This window comes from Dendrobates tinctorius, unplaced genomic scaffold (genome assembly GCF_039654945.1).
Source record: "Dendrobates tinctorius isolate UK_male_01 unplaced genomic scaffold, ASM3965494v1 ptg000120l, whole genome shotgun sequence".
Classification (NCBI taxonomy): domain Eukaryota; kingdom Metazoa; phylum Chordata; class Amphibia; order Anura; family Dendrobatidae; genus Dendrobates; species Dendrobates tinctorius.
The window spans coordinates 21,072,603-21,098,556 of record NW_027361788.1 but is presented as its reverse complement, the minus strand read 5'-3'; the positions used below and the strand labels follow the sequence as shown (position 1 = coordinate 21,098,556).

Sequence of the window (25,954 nt, the reverse complement as noted above, 5' to 3'; positions counted from 1 at the left end):
TACATCTGAACCGATATAAAAAAGTATTTATGCATGAAAGGTGTGGGGTCAGGGGGAAGCAAAAGTACTAAGAGAATCCTTATGTGACACACAATTGAATGATATCATTATATGATCTCAAAAAAGGGGTGACAGATTCCCTTTAAAAAAAAAGTGAACCTAGCTTAATGATTATATCTTCAAGGTGTGAATAGGGCTTTGAAAACCGCATTCATTTGCAGTATGCCATAAATTGTTACATTGGAGTGAGGACTTTACGCCGCTCTCGTGTGACCACAGCGTAATGTTGTATAGGTGTCAACAAAATTCTTCATAACCCATTATGGATGCAATCTGTAGCCCAGGATACAGCCTACCTTTGAGACAAACTGCAAGATTTTCATTTTAGTAGTTTCTTTGAAAGCTCTCGGCCCCCACCTGAATTCATACTCTGGGGGATCTGTGTAAAGGATTTTGTTATATTCGAGATACCTAAAAAGTAACAAAGTCCTAATTTAGGAATCATTTTCTTACAAAAGAAATGTTAAACATTTTTATCTTAGAGCATAAACCAAGGTGCCGGTATCATCCTATAGCAGAATTTACAGCCTGTACTGTGAGAATTTTTACACCAAATTATTGTTTCAGGAAATGCACATGTACATTAGGAGCAATGACAGGCTCTGAGCCTACCTGTGGTATTGAATCATCTAATGAGCATGTGCAAAAGTCATTGAAAAGAAAGGGGGAAGAGGTGAGCTGTGACATCACCTATTGTGATTGGTGGATCCTGTAATATCAGCTGAGTATAGACGTGTTACCTGACACACAAATCCTGCTGAGAAAAGGATAGGAAGTAGGAGTCTAAAATAGCCCCATATGCAGCCAGAACAAAATTTTACGATCACAATTTTCAACAATATCTGCAGTTTTCGCCTTTGGCATTTACTGCTCTTTAGATAAAAAGGAGATAAACTGCAATTGCTATGTGGTATGCTATGTGAGGACTCTGCAAAGACTGCTCTGAACACACCAGGACTCTATAAAGATGCTTCACCCCAAGAACTTACTTTTGCTTTACAAATTCATCTGTCACAAGTTTCCTCACGTCTCCAAACTCTTCATGCTGCTCCCTAACAAATAAAAAAAAAAATTTCCTGGCCTTAATATTTTTTTTCTTAAGTGGTCATTATAGTAAATTGTTTGACGCCAGTCAACTTTAAAGTTGTAAAAAAAAAAAGTTAAAACCAGAACGAGGTGACTGAGTACACTATAAGTGGGGAAGGGTCCCTGCCTGGCTTGCTTGATAAGTCTGTCTGCCCACTCAGGACTTGACTGCTCATTCAGCCCTTGCCTACATTCTGCCTTCTACTTGGCCTTAACTGCAAAGTTTCAGAGTAAAACATAGATGTTTGCAATTATGGAGCCAGTCTCCAATTCATGCTGCCTGTACATGAAATCGCCTATGGTTCTGGATAAAGCCAATGTCACAATTTCAGGCCCCTCATTTGGTACCAGGATATCAACGTGCATGGATTTTCTGGCACAAAAGGGGAAACTGATTTGTGAAGGGGGCTTGCTTCACTAATGAACAGAGCCATAAAGACTACCCATAATGGAAGGGAAGAGAAAGCCCCACCTCCTGAGACAGAATGAATGTGGAACGAGTATCTGGGACCAAAAGGGAGATAATACTGAAAATGACATCACTTTATAACAAATAGTCAACCACTATAATATTGCTTGTCTGAACGTACCCTGGATCAATGCGCAGACGTTGCAGGGTCTCCCAGATGGCAGCTGCGAAGAACAAATAAGAAATGCATCATACAAAACATTAACTAGTCTGATTTTAATCCGCAAACCCCCCCGCCCCCCAACACTTTAATCCCCAAAATCCTGCGATCTAACAAGATGGCAGCATTCGGAAGCCGGCACTGGGGCTGACATCCCCTCTGTCTTTGGATCGGAGACCCCACGGCATGATGCGGGGCCCCGATCGTTGCCATAGGGAGCCGGATGTCCTACAGCCGGGGTCAAGGTCCTATCAGTCCAGTGTCTTTATGATCTCATATCATTAAATCCAAGACAGTTAACATGAAAACCCCATTATAAAACCATTTATTAAAAGAAAAAGGTTGAGGATGAATATATGATAAATAGCCAGACAGAAGAAAATAGATTAAACAAGTAGGTGCGTAGAAAATCACACATGGGTGCAGGACCCGGACTCAGTCTAGACAAGAGAAAGGGGGGGGGGGGGGGGCACTTTCTAATTTAGATTGGTAATATTCTTCCTTCCTCTATTTCTTCTGGTTCCCTACTTTCCGTTTCCATCTTTGGGGTCTTGTCCAAACAAGAGTATTTCTTTCAGGGTCACCTGGATACATTCGGGGAGCTATACCCATATGCTGGCCTCTATATGCATCCACTAGCTGTTTCTATTTTCTTCTACTTAGCCCTGTCCTATTTCAGGACTGTGCAAGTAGCAGCCCACAGAAAGGGACAGAGACCAGAATCAAAGGCGTGGGCGCTATTGCGGGGGTCATTATATTGTGTGGGAGCTAATGCAAGGGCTGTTATACAGTTTGAAGGCTGCTGTCGGGCCATCATACAGTGTAGGGGCCTATATACAGTCTGGGAGCTAATGTGGGGGCCATTATACAGTAATAGTATAGGCAACTGCTGGGGGGGGCTGTGAAGAGTTTACTGTGTATGGGCACAGTGGTGGCATTACTATGTGAAGCAGTATGAGGAGCATTGCTTTTTTACCGTCTCCCATAACGGCACACATGAGAGGGGATCCGCCCAGTCAGGACAGGAACCCTTACTGAAGATAAAAGGGGCGGTACCTCTCCCTCGCTTCAGTTGGGTTTCCTGTCCTGACAGGGACCCGTGTACTGAACAACACGTACCTGCCCCTCTCTCGTGCCGGCGTGGAAGAACAGGCAGGGTCCTGGGTGCTGTGCGTCGGGAGGGGGAAGCGCCGTCCGCAGGTCCCCCGGGGGCTCAGCGTCCGAGCGGGCGCAGAAGCAGCACGGCCTGGGGTCCTGGGGCTCTGCCGCGCCGCCTTCTCCCCGCTGCCGCATCCAGTAGCAGCACAGCAGCGTCAGGGAGTGGCCGCTTCCGGGTCGCGCCCCTCTGACGTCGCACGCAGGGCACGCTGGGAAGGGGCATGACGTCGGGAGGCAGCGCCGGTATCCAAGATGGCGGCGCCCATAGGAAAACGCCGGCCGGCAAAAGAAGATCCTGGCGGCAGGGGGGGGGGGGGGGGGTAAGGGGCTGTGGGGTTATCCGGAGGAGGCGGAGAGTACAGTGGATCCTCCTTACATAAGGGGGATGACCACAGAAGACGCACTCATGGCCAAGGCTTCACAATGGAAGTGGGGCAAGATGAGCAGCAGCAGCAAGAGCTCTCGCCAGATGCCAGGCCGAGCCGCCAGCATACCAGGAGCAGCCGCTCGAGTGGTGGGATCGGCAGTCGTAAACGCGACCGGCATGACAGACGTCCAGAAGACGGCTACCTCCTGGGCAGAGAAGGCCGAGGTATCGATTGAATAAATTTGTAAAGCCGCTACTTGGTCCTCACCTTCAAGCTTTTTTAAGCACTACCGACTTGATCCATCTTCCTCTACTGACCTAACCTTTGGTAGAAGGGTGCTGCAAGCGGTGGTCCCTCCCTAAGGTGTCTTATTCTACAAAAGTCTCATGTGTGCCGTCATGGGAGACGGGAAAACACCAAGGTTACTTAACGGTAGCCCGTTTTTCCGGAGCCCATGACGGCACCTGTATATTCCCCCCCTTTTCACTCCTTTGGTGTGCACTATAGTTTGGGTGCTTTTTTAGTTAGAAATAATGTGGTGATAGTTTTACCATGTGTACTAACCCTGGGAGGCCTCTCATGCTCTGTAAACCAACTGAAGCGAGGGAGAGGTACCGCCCCTTTTATCTTCAGTAGGGTTCCTGTCCTGACTGGGCGGATCCCCTCTCTCATGTGTGCCGTCATGGGCTCTGGAAAAACTGGCTACCGGTAAGTAACCTGTGGAGATGTTTTTTTTCCTTTTTGGTACATCAGGATCATCTGCTGAGGCTCTACTATACCCACTATTAGGGTGCACCACCATAGTTGTAAATCACAGGTTAGGGGCCCACTCAGATGTCTCACTCCCCCTGAGCTGAACCCCTAGCTACGCCTGTGATTTACATAAAATGTTCCTGTGCCGAGATAATCTTATATATGTGCCCCTGCGATGTACTGGGTAATGGCTGTGTCTGACGGTACAGGAAAATGGTCTGATCATACATTATCCAGGGCTGAGGGAGGAAGCAAAAGAGTATACCGACATTACAGCACGGGATCACAAATTATTGTTTTAGGTAATACTTTTCCAAAAAAAAACAACCCACACAGGCAGGGAAATGCTTTATCTCACAAGAACCACCTTCTGTGATCCCCTACTGTAATGTCTGTATACTTTTTTGCATCCTCCCCTGCCCAGGAAATGTGGTATGATCAGGACACGTTCCTGTTCTTTCAGACACAGCCATTACACAGCAGGGGCATATTTATAAGATTATCTCAGCACAGGAACATTTTTTTTTTTTTTTAAACCGTGTGGAAATTAGTATTCCAATATCATTTATTACAATCCATTTTAACCCTTTCGCGCCAGAGCCTATTTTTTCCTTCGTGACCGGGCCAATTTTTTCAGTTCAGACCACTATCACTTTTTGAGGTCATAACTCTAAAACTCTTCAACGGATCCCAGTGATTGAGATTATTTTCTTGTGACATTGTACTTTATGATAGTGGCAAAATTTCTTTGATATGACTTGCATTTGTTAAAAAAAAGGAAAATTTGGTGACAATTTTGAAAATTTTATAATTTTCAAACTTAATTTTTATGCCCTTAATTCAGTGTCATATCACACAAAATAGTTAATAAATTACTTTTCACATGTCTACTTTACATCAGCACAATTTTAGAAACAATTTTTTTGTTAGGAAGTTATAAGGGTTAAAAGCTGACCAGCGATTTCTCATTTTTCCAACCAAATTTACAAAAACCATTTCTTTTAGGGACCACCTCACATTTGAAGTGAGTTTGGGGGTCAATAACAGAAAATGCCCAAAAGTGACAACATTCTAAAAACTGCACCCTTCAAGGTGCTCAAAACCACATTCAAAAAGTTAATTAACCATTTACATGCTTCACAGGAACTGAAGCAATGCGGAAGGAAAAAAATGAAGATTTTACTTTTTTCACAAACTATTTTACTTCAGAACAAATTTTTTTTTTTTTCCACAAGTGTAAAGAGAAAATTAACCCCAAAAGTTGTTGTTCAATTTCTCCTGAATATGCCGATACCCCATATGTTGGGGTAAACCACTGTTTGGGCACACGGCAAGGCTCGGAAGGGAAGGAGCACTGTTTGACTTTTTCAATGCAGAATTGGCTGGAATTGAGATCGGCCGCTATGTCGCGTTTGGAGAGCCCCTGATGTGCCTAAACAGTGGAAACCCCCCACAAGTGACCCCATTTCGGAAACTAGACCACCCAAGGAACTTATCTAGATGTGCGGTGAGCACTTTGAACCAAGTGTTTCACTAAAATTTATAATGTAGAGCCGTGAAAATAAAAAATCATTTATTTCCCACAAAAATGATCTTTTAGCCCCCAATTATTTATTTTCACAAGGATATGAGAAATTGGACCCCAAAAGTTTTCCAGTTTGTCCTGATTACGCTGGTACCCCACTTGTGGGAGCAAACTACTGTTGGGGCACACGTTGGGGCTCAGAAGGGAAGTAGTGACGTTTTGGAATGCAGACTTTGATGGCATGGTCTGCGGGCATCATGTTGTGTTTGCAGACCCTGATGTGCCTAAACAGTGGAAACCCCCCACAAATGACACCATTTTGGAAATTAGACCACCCAAGGAACTTATCTAGATATATGTGGCGAGAACTTTGAACCCCCAAGTGCTTCGCAGAAGTTTATAACAGAGCCATGGAAAATCATTTTTTCCCCCCCACAAAAATAATGTTTTCGCCCCCAATTTCGCCCCCCCCCCCCAAGGGTAACAAGAGAAAATAGACCCCCCAAAGTTGTTGTGCAATATGTCCCATGTACGCAGATACCCCATATATGGGGGTAAACCACTGTTTGGGCGCAAGGCGGAGCTCGGAAGGGAAGGAGCACAGTTTGACTTTTTCAACACAGAATTGGCTGGAATTGAGATCGGACGTCATGTCGCGTTTGGAGAGCCCCTGATGTGCCTAAACAGTGGGAACCCCCTAATTCTAATTCCAACCCGAACCCTAACTTTAGCCCTAATCCTAACTTTAGCCTAACACTAACCTGCCTTATCTGTTTTTTTTTTTACTTTATAACAAGATCGCTGACTGGCACAGCTGTTGCCAGCAGCACTTGTAAGGGCACCGTCACACATAGCGACTAACCAGCGATCCCGACAACGATATCAACGTGTGAGGATCGCTGGTGAGTCGCTACATGATCGCTGGTCAGCTGTCAGACAGCTTCGCCAGCAATCCGCACCCAGCGACGCCGAGCGGGTGCGTCGCTGTGTGCCTTAGTTACCAGCGCGCTGATGCAGGGAGCTGGTAACTAAGGTACACATCGGGTTTCTAAGCAGCGCGCTCCCCTTAGAAAACCGATGTGTACCTTGGTTACCAGCTCCCAGCATCAGCGCGCTGGTAACTAAGGTACACATCAGGTTTCTAGGCGCCGGGCAGCGTCTAGAAACCCGACGCTTATCTTAGTTACCAGGCTCCTGCTGGTTGGTCGTTGCTCTCCCGCCTGTCACACGCAGCGATGCGAGCTGGCCAGCGGGAGAGCAACGACCCCAAAAAAGTCCAGACATTTCCCCAGCGATCAGCGATACCCGGCAGGGGGGCCGGTCGCTGATCGCTGTCACACACAGCGATCTCGCTGGTGAGATCGCTGTGGCGTCACAAAACTTGTGACTCAGCAGCGATCTCGCTAGCGAGATCGCCATGTGTGACGGGGCCCTAACACTGTTTCTCCTCTAATCTCTCACTGACAGGAGATTAGAGGAGAAACAGCGTTATTATGAGGCAGATTGCTACAACAAACTTTCCCAGTGATTTGTCTCATTGGCTGGTGTGACGCTGATGTCATCAGGACCTGAACCAATCAGGTCTCTGAGGTCAGGGGTCACAGGAAGCGTTGTGAGCCGGAATCCCCTCGTTATAAGGAGCGTGGGGGTCCAGATCAGCACAAAACCGCTGATCGTAGACAAACGTCAACGCTGCACCAAGCCCTGCTAGCGTCGATGTTTATCTACCGTTGGTGGTCATGAAGCTGTTAAAAATTCTGTTCATGGGAAAACTGCTTTAAAAAAGGGCTGATTTTCTAATGTCACTCACTTCTGCATTGGAGGTCAGTGATGCCGCTGTCATTACGATCCCAAATACCTACCGAAAAGTGTGCATGATTGGCAGGTATTGTTTACGTGTCATATTGTAATGCACAGGACATGTGACTGATACCTCACATAACTCTAATTTTAGCTTGGTGAAATTCACAACAAAATGCCTTCAGAAAAATCAGATTTTAGATGTTCAAAATACCAAAAACATAACCCCCCCCAAAATAGCGTTTTTCTTATAACTCTGTTGTGCATACCTCAAGCTATACCTCCTGGAAATGTATTAATTGACAACTGGGCACTACCATTTGCCATGTGAGGGGTGTTGAACCTGCAGCAGGTCAAAGTATGGTCTGCAGCAATTTTATGGTAGATGTTGAATACAGATGATTTATTGAATTGCTTATCTGAAAGTCACTTACCCTCTTTGGCATTGTTCCCCTTCATGAAGATAAGGCTGAGAATTACTGTAAGTAAGCCCAGTTTTGCTGTATTGTCATCCCTAAAATAAGAGGATAATGGATGGGTCAATTCATTTACCATATATACTCGCGTATAAGCCGAGACTTTCAGCCCATTTTTGGGGCTGAAAGTCACCCCTGTTATGAATTGGAAACCGAGGAGGAAAAAAACAAACAACAAGCTAAGTCTCAGAAAACCAGAGAAGTTGGTAACTATGCAGATTCCTGATCTTAACCGCACAACTAGCAGCAGTCGTGGAGCGTTCCTACATTGGTCCTAGACGCCTCGTCACAACCGGAGAACTACATAAGCCTAAAGCCGGAAAAGATGAAAACTAACTGCCCCAGAGCAGACCCCAAAGGAAAGACAGCCCCCCACATGTATTGACGGTGAAACAAGATGAAAATACAAACGAAGGCAGGAAAAATAGGCTGAGCAAACGATGGGGCCCGGCTAACTAAAAAGGACAGAAAAGGAAAGACACTGTCTGCAATCTGCCAAAAACAACCTACAAAAATATTGTCCAACACTTCTGATAGCAAAATTAACCCTGAAGTCACTAGACTTCTAAACCTACATCAGCACTCTGAAATATTCTGAGAGAGCAAAAAAGAGGCCAATCTAATAAGGGACAAAAAGCAGATTGGCAAATACTGATTAATACGAGTAGAATTTCAGCATAGATCCAGCAGGGGCAGGCTGATTACACAACAAACTGAATTGACCAACAAGCACAAGTGTGAACATTAGCAAAAAAACAAACTTATACAACACCATATTTTAATAGTACAGTACAGAGTATAGAAGGGGAGAAAAGTACCTCACCCTAATATCAGCAAACTTATGGTTAGTGGATAAGAGACAAACTGTATAACGGTACCCAACACCTAAATATGGCGCAGCATAGGTCTATTATGAAACTGCAGAGGCGGTGAAACGCTCGTCGGAGTGTGTTACAGGTCCCCTCCACCTGGGTGGCAGCATGACTACAGGTACACTGGTATTTTTTCATATGGCGATTTTTGTGTGTGCCTTTTTGTTATAGCAATCTGCTGCATCCTGTAGGTCATTTTTAGGCTGCATATTCAGCACAATAATATATAATAGACCTATGCTGCGCCCTATTTGGGTGTTGGGTACCGTTATACAGTTTGTCTCTTATCCACTAACCATAAGTTTGCTGATATTAGGGTGAGGTACTTTTCTCCCCTTCTATACTCTGTACTGTACTATTAAAATATGGTGTTGCATGATGTATACTTTTTAATCATGGTGCAATAAAATTTGTTATATATTGGGATCATGTTCCTTCGTTGTTCTCTTTTTGGTATAGTGTTCTATAAGTGAAGGGATTATTATTGAATAGAATTTGAGGTTTGTACTTGTTTGGAATCTCAAAAAACAAACTTAACTTAAGACTGGAAGAGAGCTGTAGTCCAGGACCTAAGCAGACTGAATCACCAGCACCCGGATAGGGCGTCGGCTGTCTTATATCCAGTCTGATACTCCAGAGATCCAATCGTTATCTTCCTCATCAGTTGGCAGATCACTACCACTTAAACCAACCGCACTACCTCCTGTCACCACCAGAGGGAGAACGGAAGGGGAACTCTCAACTGGTGGAGCAGAAAATGAGTTCATGACACCCCCCCCCCCGGCTTATACGAGAGTCATATAGCCAGGGGGGGTAGGTGGGGGAGTGTCACATCATACCCCCCTGGCGTGGTCTCCGCAGCCCCCCTGCTTGTCCCACGGTCTCCTTTCCTTCCTACAGCGGTCACATGGTACCGCTCATTAAAGTCATGAATATGCACATATTTATGACTTTAATGAGCGGTACCACGTGACAGCTGAAGGAAGGGAGACCGTGGGAGAACGGGGCTGCAGAGACGTGCCAGGGGACAGTAAGTATATGCTATATTCACCTGTCCCGGTTCCAACGCTGCTCGCCACTGTCTGCCCGCAAGGTCCCTCTGTCAGTGACGTTCAGACAGCAGAGGGCGCGGTGATGTAGTCAGTGCGCGCCCTCTGCCTGATGTCAGACAGAGGTACCCAGCGGAGAGCAGCGTTGGAACCGGGACAGGTGAATATCTCAGGAGCTGGGTCCTGAGCCAGCGGCGACACCTGTTCCCCATAGCGTGCCGGTGTCCGCCTGCTCAGCACACCGGCACCTGGCCCCCAGGGACAAGAGGTGAGTTTTTTTTATATACCTGCAGTAGCGGCAGCAGCAATATATGGGGGCATAATCTATGGGGCATCTTATGGGGCATAATCTATGGAGCATCTTATGGAGGCAGCATATAGGGGCATAATCTATGGAGCATAATCTATGGAGCATCTTATGGGGGCAGCATATAGGGGCATAATCTATGGAGCATCTTATGGTGGCATAATCTATGGAGCATCTTATGGGGCAGCATAATCTATGGAACGTCTTATGGGGCTATAACCTTTATGGAGCAGCATATGGGGCATAAAATTCTATGGAGCATCTTATGGGGCCATTAACCTCTGTGCAGCATTATATGGAGTGTATTTTGTATAGAACATCTTATGGGGCCATCATGAACTGTATGGAGCATTATATGGGGCTCCTGATTCAATATGGCTATTCAAAAACATTTAACCTACTGATGTCTCAATTTTACTTTTATTGGCATCTCTTTATTTTTGAAATTTACCAGTAGCTGCTGCATTTTCCACCCTAGGTTTATACACGAGTCAATAAGTTTTCCCATTTTTGTGGCAAAATTAAGGGGGTCGGCTTATACACGAGTATATATGGTACTTCTGCAAAATCATCAGCTGGTCTGTTTTGTTTTTTTTCTTTGAGGGAATCATCACGGACTTCGCTCTTAGGCTATATAGGTTGAAGCCTGCAGCAATTCCACAAAACTTCATGGCAAAACCTACATGTTACACATGGAAATTTTGCATCAACTTTGACACAAAGTCAGCCTTGGAGTTTTTTTTTTTTTTTTTTTGCTGAATTCATAAAAGGAAATTATTCCTTTATGAAAATCCACCCACTTCACAGATCCTTCAGTAAGCTCTTACACTTTCATTGCATCCCCCTGCACATGGTCCAGTTTATTAATAAGGACATAAATATGGTTCTTCGTGTCAATTTCCTCCAGCTGAAAACCAAAAACCTGCACACAAAAAAAATAAACAGTCTGAATAACATTGGCACCAAAGAGGTTTGTTATAGTCGCACCATCGAGTTATAGATTCACTTACATCTAGCAATGCTTTCTTGGCACGGAGAAGCATTTCAGGATAGACATCTTTGTAGTCTTTCACCACATTTTTTACAATATCTGCAAAAAAAAAAAGAAAAAAAAAGTTATATACATATACAGTCATGTCCAAAAGTATTGGCACCCTTGCAATTGGGCCAGACAAAATTGCTGGCCACTTCATAACTCTCCAGCACTTTGTTTCCATCCATTTCTCGGTGCTTCATGATGTTTGGGGTCATTGTCCTGCTGGAAGACCCATGACCTAGGACACAAACCCATCTTTCTGACACTGGGCACTACATTGCAACCCAAAATCCTTTGGTAATCTTCAGATGTAATGATGCCTTGCACACACAGTCAAGGCACCCAGTTCCAGAGGCAGCAAAACAACCCAAAAACATCTTTGAACCCTACAATACTGTGTTCTTTTCTTTGTAGGCCTCAATCTTTTTCGGTAATCAGTAGAATGATATGCTTCACCAAAAATCTCTATCTTGGTCTCACCTGTCCACAAGATGCTATCCCAGAAGAATTTTGGCTTACGTTTATTTTGGTAAACTGCAATCTAGCTTTAGGTCTATGAGAAAAAAAATATAGCTGCACTCTGAAATGCTCAAAATAAAATTTAGAAAATTGGAACTGCACTACTGCCATAGAAAGATTACGGTAAAAAGAAGGTACCTGGCACGTTGTTTCTTAGACTAATGTCTTAGCTGCCACCTGTACACACTAGTTTGGATGTGCTGGTTGGTTTTTCGGTTTGTAGATTATTTTTTTTAATGGCTCTAGTGTCAGCAGTGGGGGTTTCTCCAGGGTCTCCTGCCATAGCGTTTTATTTAATTCATATGTGGATGGCTGGTTCGTGCTGACTGATGCACCCCAAGCCTGCAGGACACCTTGAGTTTCTTTGGAACATGATTGGGGCTGCTTATCCACCATCTGCATTTTCCTGTGTTGCAACCTTTACATTTTTGTTTGCCATCCACGAAGATTAGCTACAGTGCCATGGGTTGTAAACTTTGATTATATGTTGCAGTGGACAAAGGAACATCAAGATCTCTGGAGATAGATTTGTAACCTTGAGATTGTTGATATTGTTCAACAGATTTGGTTCTCAATGCTTCAGACAGTTCTCTTCTTTCTGTTCTCCATGCTTAAGGGGGTTTTACACATAGCGATATCGTTAGCCATATCGCTAAAACGTCACTGATTTTGTGACGGTTTAGCAATATCGCTATGTGTGATATTTACCTCCGACCGGCTCCCCTGCTGTCCATCGCTGATCGCGCGGCTCCATTTCTCGTCGTCTGCTTCCTGCTGTGTGAGACGAGCGACGCTGGAGGCGGGCGGGAGGACGTCAGGATCGCTGTGTGTGAAAGGCGAGTATCGTCCGCTGCGTCGCTGCTGCATCGCTGTGAGATCTTCCTGTGTGGAAGCTCACTAGCGATCATTTAGCGATGCACCAGCGATCCTGACCGGGTCGTATCGCTGGTGCGTCGCTAAATGTAAAAGGCCCTTTAGTGTGGCACACACAAACACAATGCAACTTCTCTTTTTATCTGGTTTCAGGTGTGATTTTCTTATTGCCCACATCTGTTACTTGCCACAGGTGACTATCAAGCATGTGATACTCCGTTGTTCCCTTTACAATTTTAGAAAGGTACCACTAATTTTGTGGTTTGTTCGAAATTGTTAAGTTTTCTGTTCCCCTTATTTTTTGTGCTGTTCCAATACATAAGTTTATTTACTTTGTGTGTATAACAAAATATGTGTAATTGCATTTTCTGCAAGAAATACTAAGAGCCGGGCACAGCAGTCAGAATCTCAGCAGCATTTACATGGGTTATATTGCTAATATTCAGAGTTTCAAAAGAAAAAAAGTTCGCTCACACAAGGCGCAGTGACCACATGTCATCCTGACTTTGATGAAAGGTCTGTACGTGTCATGTGTGGAAGAGGATGGATGAGAACGGAGCTACACCCACAGTAGCACAAAGTAGTAAAAGGAAATAAGTGGACAAATATACAAGTGCAATTTAAGGGTTCTCTTATGTAATTATGTATGCGACACAAGACTGAAGGTTCCACGACACACTGCAGGTAGGGGTGAAACTATAGCCCTGCTACTGAGCTCATGATCACAGGGGTGCTTGGGACGTTCGGCAGGCAAGAAGAGCAAATGTGTGCACTGGCGTGCTCTCCTGCTGTGACAGCACCTGCATGAGGGGCCCTACAAGAGGGTTTTTGGCAGTTATGAGAGCAGCAGTGGGTGAGGACCCCATTCAAAATTTAAATATAGAGCCCTGGCTTTTCTAGCTACACCCATGGAGAAGTAAGAACCACAGGCGGCACAAGGGTGCAACCAAAATATCTTCTCTACGGTGGCCTGGCTGCTCTGGGGAGAAGACCTGCTTGGCACTAACTCCTGCACACCTCAGGGAAATAAAGGGGAACGGAAAAGAGTAATCCTGGGTGGACCCCTTTTTCTTTATTTTGACCCTCAAAGCCTGGTTGAACCCCCCCTGTGTATCCTGGGGGCAACTTTGGGACCAAGGAAGTGCCTCTGACATTCCTGCAGACCTGAGGGATTGTGTCAGCAGGTGCAGCGGGGTGACGACGTGCGCGTCTTCCCACCTCAGGACCTGCTACCGACAGCGATCCATGACGTGGTCGCCTTGCAGCGGCTTTGATTCCCCACTCCTGCCTGGGACGATATCCCTTCCCCCCGCCTTTGGTGCCTACATACCCAATCTCGGTGCACCTCCGACCCCCTCTCACCTCACTGCGCGAGCGGAGGAGCACGCCTCTCTGGACGGCGTGTCTGTCCTGTATGGTGTGCTCCCTTGGCTCACCTCCCCTCCGGTCCCCCCAGGACTGAGGATGTGGCCACGGCACCCAGGATTACTCTTTTCCGTCCGGCGCCATCTTGATGCCGTGTGCTGCGTCACTGCAGGCCAGGACAGCAAGACCAGCTATTCAGAAGGAACCTGCAGGATACACTGAAACCCCCCCCCCAAAAAAAAAAAAAAAGCCCTGGGCGCTGAGGAGAAGCTGCTACACTAAGAGGATAAAGGTCAAGGGAGGACACTGCAGAGAGTTAATAGACAACCTACTAATCTATTTGGACAATCCTTGACCATTCTTAGAACTCGCCTACATACTTTTTCTGAACTCTTATATTGTTCTATCAAGCCAGAAGGGCCTGGGACTTCCTTTAAACACCACACAATTTGCAGGGGGGAGGGGAGAAAGAAACAAAGGGGAAAGGAGTGTGGCTGAACCCTACTGCCACCTGCTGTTTGATGTAGATCTCTCCTAAATAGGGGGACTTCTGGAAGCGGGACACCCAGTGTGACCGCCTTTTAATGTAGCTGCTATTTACACAGTCTGGTCTGTTGAACACTACTACTATAAGCGGGGAACCCCACTCTATGAGATTTTCAACTCACAGAACCTTTGTCTTTCAGGAGCTATAACTTCTTTTCGGAGGCCCTGTGTGTGACTCACACAACATCCTTGAGGAAGAGCTTGTAGACTATACTGGGGCGCCGGAGTGGGTTTTTTCTGACGACCGCTTCAGCCGGTCATAACAGAGATATTGAGCTTGAAGCCAACTACACCACCCACCGGATACAAAACCCTCCTCTTGCATACCAGCTGTGGATATATATATTGAAGGCGTGCCACCGCTCATCTGCTTGAACACCACCCCCCCCCCCCCCCAAAGACTATGCTACTGTAATTGGACAACAGCGGTCCTCCTACTCTACCTCACTGCGACTTATAATGTCCAAATTTGGTGGCCCTCTCTGCCGCTGATCAATTACCTCCCCTGGACTGCGGGAGTTGTGATTGCCAGATGCCTAATGAAAACCAGAGTGGAGAGATTCACTCGGTCACAGGTGCCAGAGTCACTCAACACAAATTTGTTACCTACAATGCACAAAGCCAAATCCACCCCAATACCATCCAAACATCTGGCAAAAAAATATCACGTCACCAACCCGCCTCTATCTCCTGTGTTACAGATGAATGACAAACTAACTCCACCACAGCTATCTCCACTGTCAAGCTGCTCTGAACCTTCTATACAAGATCTTATGCAGGCAACTCTAGTGGCTGAAGAGGTCTCCAAACTACTGATGCCACTATTCGATAAACGGTTCGACGTTCTCCATGCCTCCATCACTACCGCTATGGCTCAAATCACAACCAACTCAAGAAAATCACACCGCTGAAAAACAGTTCAGTCTACTGAAGCGGAGCTTTCGGAACTACAAACTTCCATTTGGCAAAGCCAAATCTCAGAACAAGAAACGCGTGACAAACTAGAAGACCTGGAGAACAGAGACCGCCGCAGCAACCTGTGTTTTATAGAGGTTCCAGAATCGGTAGGTGGCGAACGTCTCATGGAATTCCTCAGTAAAGAACTCCCTGCGGTCCTTCAGCTGGACCTGGGTAAAGACTCGGTGACGATAGAGAGGGCACACAGAATAGGTCCCCCAAGGTCAGCTCAGAATGGCGGAAATAACAGGCCCCGCCCAGTTACAAAAAAATTATTTTACTGCCCAGTTAAGATAAAGGTCTTAAGGGCATAACGACAACGAGAACTGCTCGTCCATGATTCAAAGATCTTATTCTTCCAGGACTTCTCGGCGGATGTGGGTAAGGCATTTGTAACCAATCTGCTGTTTACTGACTGAAGAAAACATCAGGTTTCATCTGCTTTACTCTGCTAAACTGAAGGTCCAAGTTGGAGACCAAGTAACCATTTATGAAGATCCAGAGGTGGCGAACAGAAGATTCCGCTATGCTGGGGATGTCGCAGTGGGGTGACTCACAGAACTGACTATTCAGTTTGCTTTAGGAGGACTGTTGTCCTAGTTATAAAATGTTATTAGGATGGTGGTGAGGTTCTCCCTGTATACTCCGGGTGAATCTCTATCACTGACTTGTAAAGTTAACTATGCTGTTTTGATTGTTGTCCCCCGTTGTTTCTACCCTCTTGTGTTTCCCCCCCTCTTAGATAAGGTACCAACGCATACGGGGACCGAAGGGGATGGACGCACTTTACCGCTGCACACTGCCTTGGGGCTCAGGATGAGTACACCCCAGACATAGGACTCTGACACCATCTACACCTCACCATGCTTGAGATTCCTGTCATGGAATGTGGCTGCCCTTAACACCCCCCCCCCCCCAAACAAAAAAAGTTCTGATACACATGAGACAATTACGACCAGATGTGATCTTTCTTCAGGAGGGCTGATAAGCCTGGTATTAGCGCCCCCGATTGGGGACTGTTATACTGCTTCACATACTTCATCATGTGGAGTGGCTATTTTTATTAAAAAGGGCCTGTCAAGTTCCATCTAGGACTCTATCAGTGACAGTCAGGGTAGATATTTGATTTTGAAACCAAACATAGCCGGTAAACTATATTTCTCCTACGCCTCATTGGGGGACACAGACAGTGGGTGTTATGCTGCTGGCCAGGCCACGAGGAGGACACTAAGTAAACCAGAAAAAAAGTTAACTCCTCCCCTGCAGTATACACCCTCTCGCTGGCTGAGATTCCTCCAGCTCTTGCTTAGTGTCTATAGTCCGCACTTGGGTCTGGTTTCAGACCCCACCGTTTATTTTATTTTTGAATTTTCTGTAAATTTTTATTTTTTAATTAACGGAGTGAAGGGGGCGACGGTTCCTTTCTATGGCCCGCTCTCCCCCGAACCAATAACAGGCAAGCATGCGGAGTATACCTCCCTGTACACTTTCCTGCAACGAATGGGGCCGATTCCGCTGATGATTCCCTTACGGTCGGTACTCCACGGATACGAGGGCAAGCGCAACAGGACGAAGCCTCGGAGTGCATGGAGAAGGACTTGAGCAGCGCTTTTCGGATGCCCTGAACCAGCCCCAGAGCTCTCCATCCCCTGGCCACAGGGTAGATCGATTGAGCAATACCCCTTTAAGACCTTCTCCAGCTCTGCTACATCGCCCAGAGGATGAGACACCTGCAGCTGGAAGACCCCGGACAGCGCGACCTGCCTGAGCACAGGAGTGGAGGTATGGGGGTCGGGTCCTTGCCCCTGGGAGAAGTGCTGACTTAGCATCAGTACACTAGCACCCGGCCGCGGCCCCCCCCGGCTCTTACCGCGGGGAGGCCAGAAATTTAGTCCCCGGCTTTTCCGGCCTACTAGTTCGCAATTTGAATAGCGCCGCCCACTCTAACGTCGCCGCCCCCCCCCCCCCCTCCTGGCGCCTCTCATTCCTTACAAGACGTGCAATTCTAATCTCGGGGGCCATGTCCTTTTCCCCAGCGCTTTTTCCATCTTTCGTGGCAATTTGGGTCACTAAGGCAATGGCCGCTTGGGCAGAAGTCTTGATTACTTCCTTCCAGGGCACCAATCTTCCTCCGGAGGCAACCACTGTCGCCATGCAGATAATTTTTGCAGCGGACTTTGTAGTAGACGCTTCTTTTGATGCCATCAATTGTGTGGCTCAAACTGCCACTTATGCGATCTCCATAAGAGTCCTATGGCTCCGCGGCTGGCGGGCGCCACATCTAAAAGATCGTTGACTTCTCTCCCCTTTCAATCGGGTCGTCTTTTTGGAGAGAAACTGGACCAGCTCATTTCTGATGCTACCGGGGGAAAAAGTAAATTCCTTCCTCAACAAAAGGCTGTTCAGCCGTTTCGCAACCAACAGCTGACGCGTTTTCAATCTTTTCGCAACAATTCAGGTTGGTCCTCCTCTTCCCGATGAGGTTGGTTCCCGCGCGGAGACAGAGGCTCCCAGGTCTCATACAGACCTAACCGCTCTTGGAAACCCAGGCCTAGGGCTTCTGGATCTAGGGGATCTCATAGATCTACCCAATGACTTGTTGCAGTATCCGGCGGACAACAAAGTTGGCGGTCGCCTACTTTCCTTCAGTCACACCTGGCACGCGGTCGTCCACGACAAGTGGGTCAGGGAGCTGGTGTCCTCCGGATAAGAGAATTTTTGTCCCCCCCTCCAACTCGGTTTTTCCTTTCCTCTCCCCCCAAGAAAGACAAGAACCTTCCTTCGGGCTGTTCAGGCTCTGCTAAAGGGATGGAGTCATCATTCCAGTCCCTCATCAAGAGAGGTTCAGGGGATTTTATTCAAACCTTTTTGTGGTTCCAAAAAAGGACGGGACGATGCGACCCATTCTAGATCTCAAACTGTCAAATCAGTTTGTCAAGTTATGGCGATTCCGAATGGAATCTCTCCGATCAGTTGTCGCTTCCATGGAAAAAGGAGAGTTCCTAGCATCCATCGACATCAAAGACGCTTCCCTTCACATTCCGATCTGCCCGTCCCACCAGCAGTTCCTGCGTTTTGCAATTCACGAGGAACACTTCCAGTCCATTGCCTTGCCCTTCGGACTCGCCACCTCCCCCAGGGTCTTTACCAAGGTCATGGCGGCTGTCATGGCCGTTCTCCACTCTCGGGGAGTGATGGTGTTACCGTATTGGACGACCTGCTCATCAAGGGTCTGTCCCTTCTAGCCTGCGAGGAATCCGTGGATATAACAGTAAATAAACTTCGAAAAGTCTTTCCCAAAACCGGCCCAGCAGATTTTGGCCACTTCCCGCGGGTTGGTCATTCTCCCTCCAGAAAAGACCCAAGCCTTACAACAGGCAGCGCGGACTCTTTCCCGACTGGTTTCTCACTCCATTCGTTTCAGCATGAGGGTTCTCGGAAAGATGGTGGCAGCGATGGAAACAGTTCCATCTCCGTCCCTTACAACATGCGTTGCTGTTAGCTTGGGATAACAACCCGTTCTCCCTGGACAGTCGGATCCTTCAGTCCCTGCGGGTCAGTCAAGCCCTCAGGTGATCGACACTGAGGTCCTCCCTGAATCAAGGGAGGTCTTTTCTCCCAGTAAGATGGTTGGAAGTAACCACCGACGCAAGTCTTCTCGGCTGGGGTGCGGTCTTTTGTCACCACACGGCACAGGGTCGTTGGTCAACCCGAGAGTCACGTCTCCCCATCAACATTTTGGAGCTACGAGCGATCAGATTAGGTCTACAGAGTTTCCACCATCTCCTCGCAGGTCACCCCATCAGGATCCAATCCGACAACGCCACGGCTGTAGCGTATATCACCCGCCAGGGAGGTACCCGAAGCAGGATGGCCATGTACGAAGTGAGTCACATCCTCCATTGGGCAGAGACCAACCATTCGCCCATCTCAGCAATCCACATCCCGGGCGTAAAAAATTGGGTGGCAGATTTTCTCAGTCACCAAGGCATTGCCTCGGGAGAGTGGTCTCTTCATCTGGAAGTCTTTCAGCAGATTTTTCATCGTTGGGGAAATCTGGATGTGGATCTCATGGCCTCAAGACTAAACACAAGGTTCCTCGGTTCAATGCCTGATCGCGCAATCCATGTGCCATCGGAGCGGACTCCCTAGTTTTGACACGGCTCCGGTTTTGGCTCCCGTATATCTTCCCCCCTCTTCCCTTGCTTCCGAGGGTCATCAAGAAGATCAGAGCGGAGGGAGTACCAGTGATCCTAGTCGCGCCAGATTGGCCGCGCCGAGTATGGTATGCAGAACCAATATAACTAGTTGCCGACGACTCCTGGCGACTTCCAGATCGCATGGATCTACTCCCGCAGGGCCCGATTTACCATCAGGACTCCGAGGCCCTGTCTTTGACGGCGTGGCCATTGAATCCTGGATTTTAGCACAGGCTGTGTTCTCGCACAACGTGATTTCCACCATGATTAGTGCTAGGAAGCCTGTGTCCATGCGCATCTCACTGCACCTGGAAAACCTTCTTTTCGTGGTGCAAGGATCATGGTCGATGACCTCTGGTGTTTTCCATTCTGGCAATATTGGAATTCCTTCTATCCGGATTAAAATCAGGCCTCGCGCTTAGCTCGCTCAAGGGCCAAATTTCGGCCTTGTCAGTGCTTTTCCAAAGCAAAATTGCCACCAAACTTCAGGTCAAGACGTTCATTCAGGGTGTTTCCCATGTGGCACCTCCTTATAGAAGGCCATTGGAATCATGGCACGTTAACCTGGTTCTCGGAGCCTTACAGGAGGCTCCTTTCGAACCGCTGCAGGACGTGTCACTGACCGTCCTCTCTTGGAAGGTGGTCTTTCTAGTGGCAATTACGTCAGACGACTTTTGGAATTGGCAGCCCTGTCCTGCCGTTCTCAGTCCCTGAATTTTCATCAGGGCAAGGTAGTTCTCAGGACGTCTCCTCTTCCATCTCAACGAGGAAATTGTTTTGTCTTCCCTTTGTCAGATGCCCTGTTCATGCTTCCAGAGGGGCATAGGAAGGGTCTAGCCACGTCAAAAGCAACGCTAGCCAGGTGGATTCGCTTGGCGATTCAGGAATCCTACAGTGTCAGGAACGCGCCCGTCCCAGAGGGGATTAAGGCGCACACGCTACCCGGTCAGTGGGCGCCTCTTGGGCCATTTGGCACCAGGCCTCAGCAGAACAGGTATGCAAGGCTGCGACTTGGTCCAGTTTGCATACCTTTACAAACATTGCCCAATTCATTCTCAGGCCTCTGCGGATGCAGCTCTCGGCAGACGCAGCCGGAAGACGCAGCCTGCAATCGGCAGTACCTCAGTGTTGACTCAGTGGTACATGGGGTATTAGCAGATGTATGCTCCCCACCCAGGGACTGCTTTAGGACATCCCACCGCCTCTGTGTTCCCCAATGAGGTGTAGGAGAAATAGGGATTTGTGTACTCACCGTAAAATCCTTTTGTCCGAGCCAATCATTGGGGGACACAGCACCCACCCTGTTTAACCTATTGGCTCACTGTAGCATTCTTAGGCTTTGACAGTTATGGTTATTGTTGACTGTTTATGCTCCTACTGCTTTTTTCACCGAACTGGAGAAATCTCAGCCAGTGAGAGGGTGTATACTGCAGGGGAGCAGCTAACTTTTTTTCTGGTTTACTTAGTGTCCTCCTAGTGGCCAGCAGCATAACACCCACTGTCTGTGTCCCCCAATGGTTGGCTCGGGGAAAAGGATTTTATGGTGAGTACACAAAAATCCCTATTTTCTGGTCAATCTCTATGCCAAATATATGTCAATCTCTATATGTCAATCTCTGGTCAAATCTCTAATCATGACCAACATCATTTCTATACATCACTTCTTCAGACTCTTAAGACTTGGGCCAAGCCATCTGATAGTGGGAGGAGACTTTAACTTAGCACAATGCTCCACTTTGGACCGTTCCCCACAGGCCTCGGTGGCCACCACCTCACTCCTGCATTTTATGGACCAGCTCTCGCTTTGTGACCCGTGGAGAGTGATGGATTCTGCAGCTAAGGGAATCACTCCCTTAATCTCTCTCGTATTGACTACTTCCTCATCTCAACGCAACTATTTCCCCGACACCATGATTCCTGCATCCACCCAATACTGATCTCAGATCACACTCCTATTTCATTATCCCTAACTTTAACAGACCCAAGCTCCCAGACACGACACTGGAAATTTCCATCCTACCTGGCAGAGTCGGATGATTTTAAAACTTTCCTCAAATTGCATTGAAATGACTTTCTGGACGGCAACGCCATCCATATTAATTGACATCCCTCTGCTCTGGGCCACTTCTAAAGCTGTCATAAGAGGCCGTGTCATTAATTATCTGTCATATAGGAAGAAAACACACAGAAAATTGTTTGATGCCTTGCATGTCTCCCTTCTTCAGGCTCAGACAGAGCTTGCCCTAGCTCCCTTCCTTGATGCACAACATACTTACACTGTGTTCCAAATTATTATGCAAAAAGAGTTTAGGAGTGATAAGGTTAGATTTTGTCATTTAAACTCATTGATGGTGATGTGTGTCAGGGCTCTTTATATCACTGAAAGCAATTGCAGATACCTGTGCAAATTAGTTTGGCAGGTGTGTCGAAATAAAGGCAAGACTACTTAAGAAGGCTGTTCCACATTATTTAGCAGCATACATTTTTTGCCAAAATGGGAACGAAAAAGGATGTGTCGGCTGCTGAGAAGCAACAAATTGTGGAGTATTTAGGTCAAGGCATGACTACAATCAACATTACCAAGACACTTCATCGTGATCATCGCACAATCAAGAAGTATGTAGCTGATTCCCAGCACACACGTGTGCGTGCTGATAAGGAAAAATTGAGGACTCTTTCCAACAGGCAACTGCAAAAATGCCTAGTCATAGCAGCAGACAAGTTTTTGAAGCTGCTGGTGCCTCCAACGTCCCCCGAACAACAAGATGCAGGATCCTTCAGAGGTTTGCAGCTGTGCGTAAGCCATCCTGTCAACCACCTCTATCCACTGCACACAAGCAGAAACGGCTCCAGTGGGCCAAACGATACATGAAGACTGACTTCCAAACTGTTTTGTTCACAGATGAGTTCCGTGCAACGCTCGATGGTCCAGATGGATGGAGTGGACGATGGCTGGTTGATGGACACCCCATGAAAACACGGCTAAGGCGCCAACAAGAAGAAGGTGGAGCAATGTTTTGGGCTGGAATCATGGGGGGGAGAGATTGTCGGCCCCTTTAGGATCCCTGAAGGGGTAAAGATGAACTCCATAATCTATGTGGAGTTTCTAAAACAGCACTTCCTGCCATGGTTCAAGAGGAAGAACCGTGCTTTCCGCAGCAAGATCATTTTCATGCATGATAATGCACCGTCTCATGCTGCAAATAACACATCTGCATCTCTGGCTGCTATAGGAGGACAAACTTATGGTGTGACCACCATCTTCCCCTGACCTCAACCCCATTGAGAACCTCTGGAGCATCATCAAAAGGAGTGTCTATGATGGCGGGAGGCAGTTCACATCTAAGCAACAACTCTGCGAGGGTATTCTGTCCACATGCAAAACAATTGAAGCACAAACCATCCAAAAACTGACAAATTCAATGGACGAGAGAGTTCAGAAGCTTCTTTCGAACAAGGGGTCCTATGTGCAAATGTAACCACCTAGAATAAAGTTTTGACTTGAAAACTGTTTGGTTTCATTTTGTAATAAGCTGATAATGCTCATTTCACAATTGACCATTTTTTGTTCAAAATAAAAATAAAAAGGTTCAAAACTCTGCTGTGCATAATAATTTGGAACATGCATTTTGAGTTTATTATTTTTAAAAATATACTGTTTTCATAGGCAGTTTGTTCAAAAACAATGCACTTATACTAGAATATTAGATGACTGGAAAATAACTGACTGCAGTTCATATAGGTAATTTAGAGAAAATATGAGGAAATATTTTTTGCATAATAATTTGGAACACAGTGTATTCTATGGCCAAACATCTCCTAGACTTCTTCATACACTCTCAATCACACTGGCAAATTCAATTAACTCGGATTAAATTTTACCGCTGGGGAAACAATACTGGCAAATTACTAGCTACTCTGACTAAAAATAAACAAGCCTACAAACAAGTTATCAAACTATAGAACCCTGTAACAGGCTTACAGACGGCTGACCGTAGAGAGATCACACAAATTTTTAGCGACTACTACAAAGACCTCTACAGTGCCTGCCCTGCCAATCTCCCCACAATCAACTCCTTTTTGATCCTTATTAATCATCGCTGACCGCTGAACAACAAGTAACGCTAGACTCGGAAATAACAAGGGACGAAGTGAGGCAAGCCATATCAGGCGCTTCTAACAGTAAAGCCCCACTCCCTGATGGTTTTTTTTCCCCAGAATACTACTAGATTAGTAGTGACTAAATCTCTAACAAAGCTTTTCGTCAAGAAGTTACCATCAACCAATTTACAGACTCACGCACAATAGTTATCCCCAAATCTAAGAGACCCACTATTATCACAATCTTACTGCCCAATCTCACTTCTCAATCATGATTACAAACTCATGGAGAAGATCTTGGTGAACTGTCTGCAGATGTTGCTGCCTGACCTATGTGAGGCTCAGACAGGGTTCACCCAGGGTCACAGTAGTGTGGCAAACATACGCATGGCAATGGCAACCACAGTCCTGGCTCGAGGCGCATCGGTACCACCTGCAATGCTGATGAGTCTCGATGCTGAAAAGGCCTTTGACAAGGTAGCCTGGCCCTTCTTGTACGAGGTCCTGGGTAGGGTGAACTGTAGTCCAAAGGTTCTGCAATATGTCCAATATCTTCATACAAATGCATATACTCAGGTGTCGGTCAATGGATACAGCGCACCGGCAATTGACCTTTTTCGGGGAGTTAAACAAGGATGCCCTCTGTCACACCTCTTATTTAACCTCTCTATAGACCCTCTGCTGCGTTTTCTGCGGACCCCTATTTTTGGGGGGATTATGGCAGGTTCTAGAGAGTTGAAGGTTGCAGCGTTTACGGATAATATTTTGCCGTTAGTAACCGACCCCAAAAGGGTCTTACACTCCCTCAAACAGGAGCTGGGAGGCTTGTTAGGATATGATATTAACTGGGATAAAACAGAAGTGATGTTGCATGGCCCCTTCAAACCTCTATGGGTGTCAGGATTCCCATGTCAATTTACTAATGGTTCACTGAAATACCTGGGAATACTGGTGACAAAACACCCAGCTAAATTATACAAAACCAATATCAAGTTATACCTCAAAAGCTTAGAATCTACTTTAGCCAAATGGAAAGATTTTAATTTGTCACATCTAGGCAGAGCTAACTTAAAGGGAATCTGTCACCCCTTTTTTCGACTAGGAGCTGCCGGCACCGCCATCAGGGGCTTATCTACAGCATTCTGTAATGCTGTAGATAAGCCCCCGATGTAACCTGAAAGATAAGAAAAAAGAGTTAGATTATACTCAACCCGGCGTTTGGTCCGATAGGCGTCACGGTCCGGCACCTCCCATCTTCATACGATGCCGTCCTCTTCTTTCCTTCCTGTCGTGGCTCCTGCGCAGGCGCACTGTTCTGCCCTGTTGAGGGCCAGGAGAGGTCCGGCGCCTGCGCACTGCAGTATTCTGCTCTGCCCTTAACAGGGCAAAGCAGTGCGCCTGCGCCACGACAGGAAGAAAAGAAGAGGACGGCATCGTATGAAGATGGGAGACGCCGGACCGCAACACCCATCGGACCAAGACATGGACCCCCCCCCCCCCCCCGGTGAGTTTAATCTAATTCCTTTTTCTTATCGTTCAGGTTACATTGGGGGCTTATCTAGAGCATTACAGAATGCTGTAGATAAGCCCCTGATGGTAGTGCCGGCAGCTCATTCGAAGAAAAAGGGTGACAGATTCCCTTTAATTAAAATGACAGAGTTTCCATGTCTCCTCTACATTTTCCATATTCTCCCAATTTATTTAGCTCATAAAAAAGAGAAGCAGATCAATTACCTATACCACTCATTTATCTGGGAGGGTAAAAAATCCCGCATACTTTCAAGTTACGTCAACAACCGAGAGGGAATGGGTGGGATAAACTTTACTGATATTAGGTATAACCTAGCACCCGTTTCAGGTGGTGGTGGACTTGCTGGGAGGAACGTCTTGTTATACCTGACACGATTTGGAGTGCTGTCTTGTCCCTGGGCTGGCTTTCCCTGCCCTCCTACATCTTGCTTATACTGAATTGCCGGCTGAGGTGAAAGTCAAGCCGCTTTTAATGTCTACATGGAGGACATTGCAGAAGCTACACGGACATTTCCAGCTTTCCCCTTGTATGTCTCTCCTTCTATTCATCGTTACCCCCCATTTTCAGGATGGGCACTCTCACTCTGTCTTCTACCAATGGCATTCTCAGGGCATAACATCTATTAAATATTTAGTCCACCTTGAGGAGCGACGGGTGTACTTAATGGAGTTGCAATGTAAATACCCTAACGTCATATTCCCTCCCTTCCAATACTTGCAAGGTAAAAGTTATGCAACAAAAGTT

General features: G+C 46.7%; 1 protein-coding gene across 3 annotated transcripts in view; it reads right to left on the bottom strand.

The window, feature by feature from the left end:
- Positions 1–25,954, bottom strand: part of LOC141101649 (non-structural maintenance of chromosomes element 3 homolog) — a 53,567-nt gene that overhangs the window by 1,215 nt on the left and 26,398 nt on the right. For all 3 annotated transcript variants that reach the window (XM_073590875.1, XM_073590874.1, XM_073590876.1), the window contains 6 exons: positions 11,094–11,173; positions 10,911–11,005; positions 7,814–7,893; positions 1,737–1,779; positions 1,050–1,112; positions 357–471 (listed from right to left, as the gene is read on the bottom strand). In XM_073590875.1, the coding sequence (XP_073446976.1) occupies positions 357–471; positions 1,050–1,112; positions 1,737–1,779; positions 7,814–7,893; positions 10,911–11,005; positions 11,094–11,173 (476 nt within the window). The remainder of the gene's footprint in view (positions 1–356; positions 472–1,049; positions 1,113–1,736; positions 1,780–7,813; positions 7,894–10,910; positions 11,006–11,093; positions 11,174–25,954) is intronic.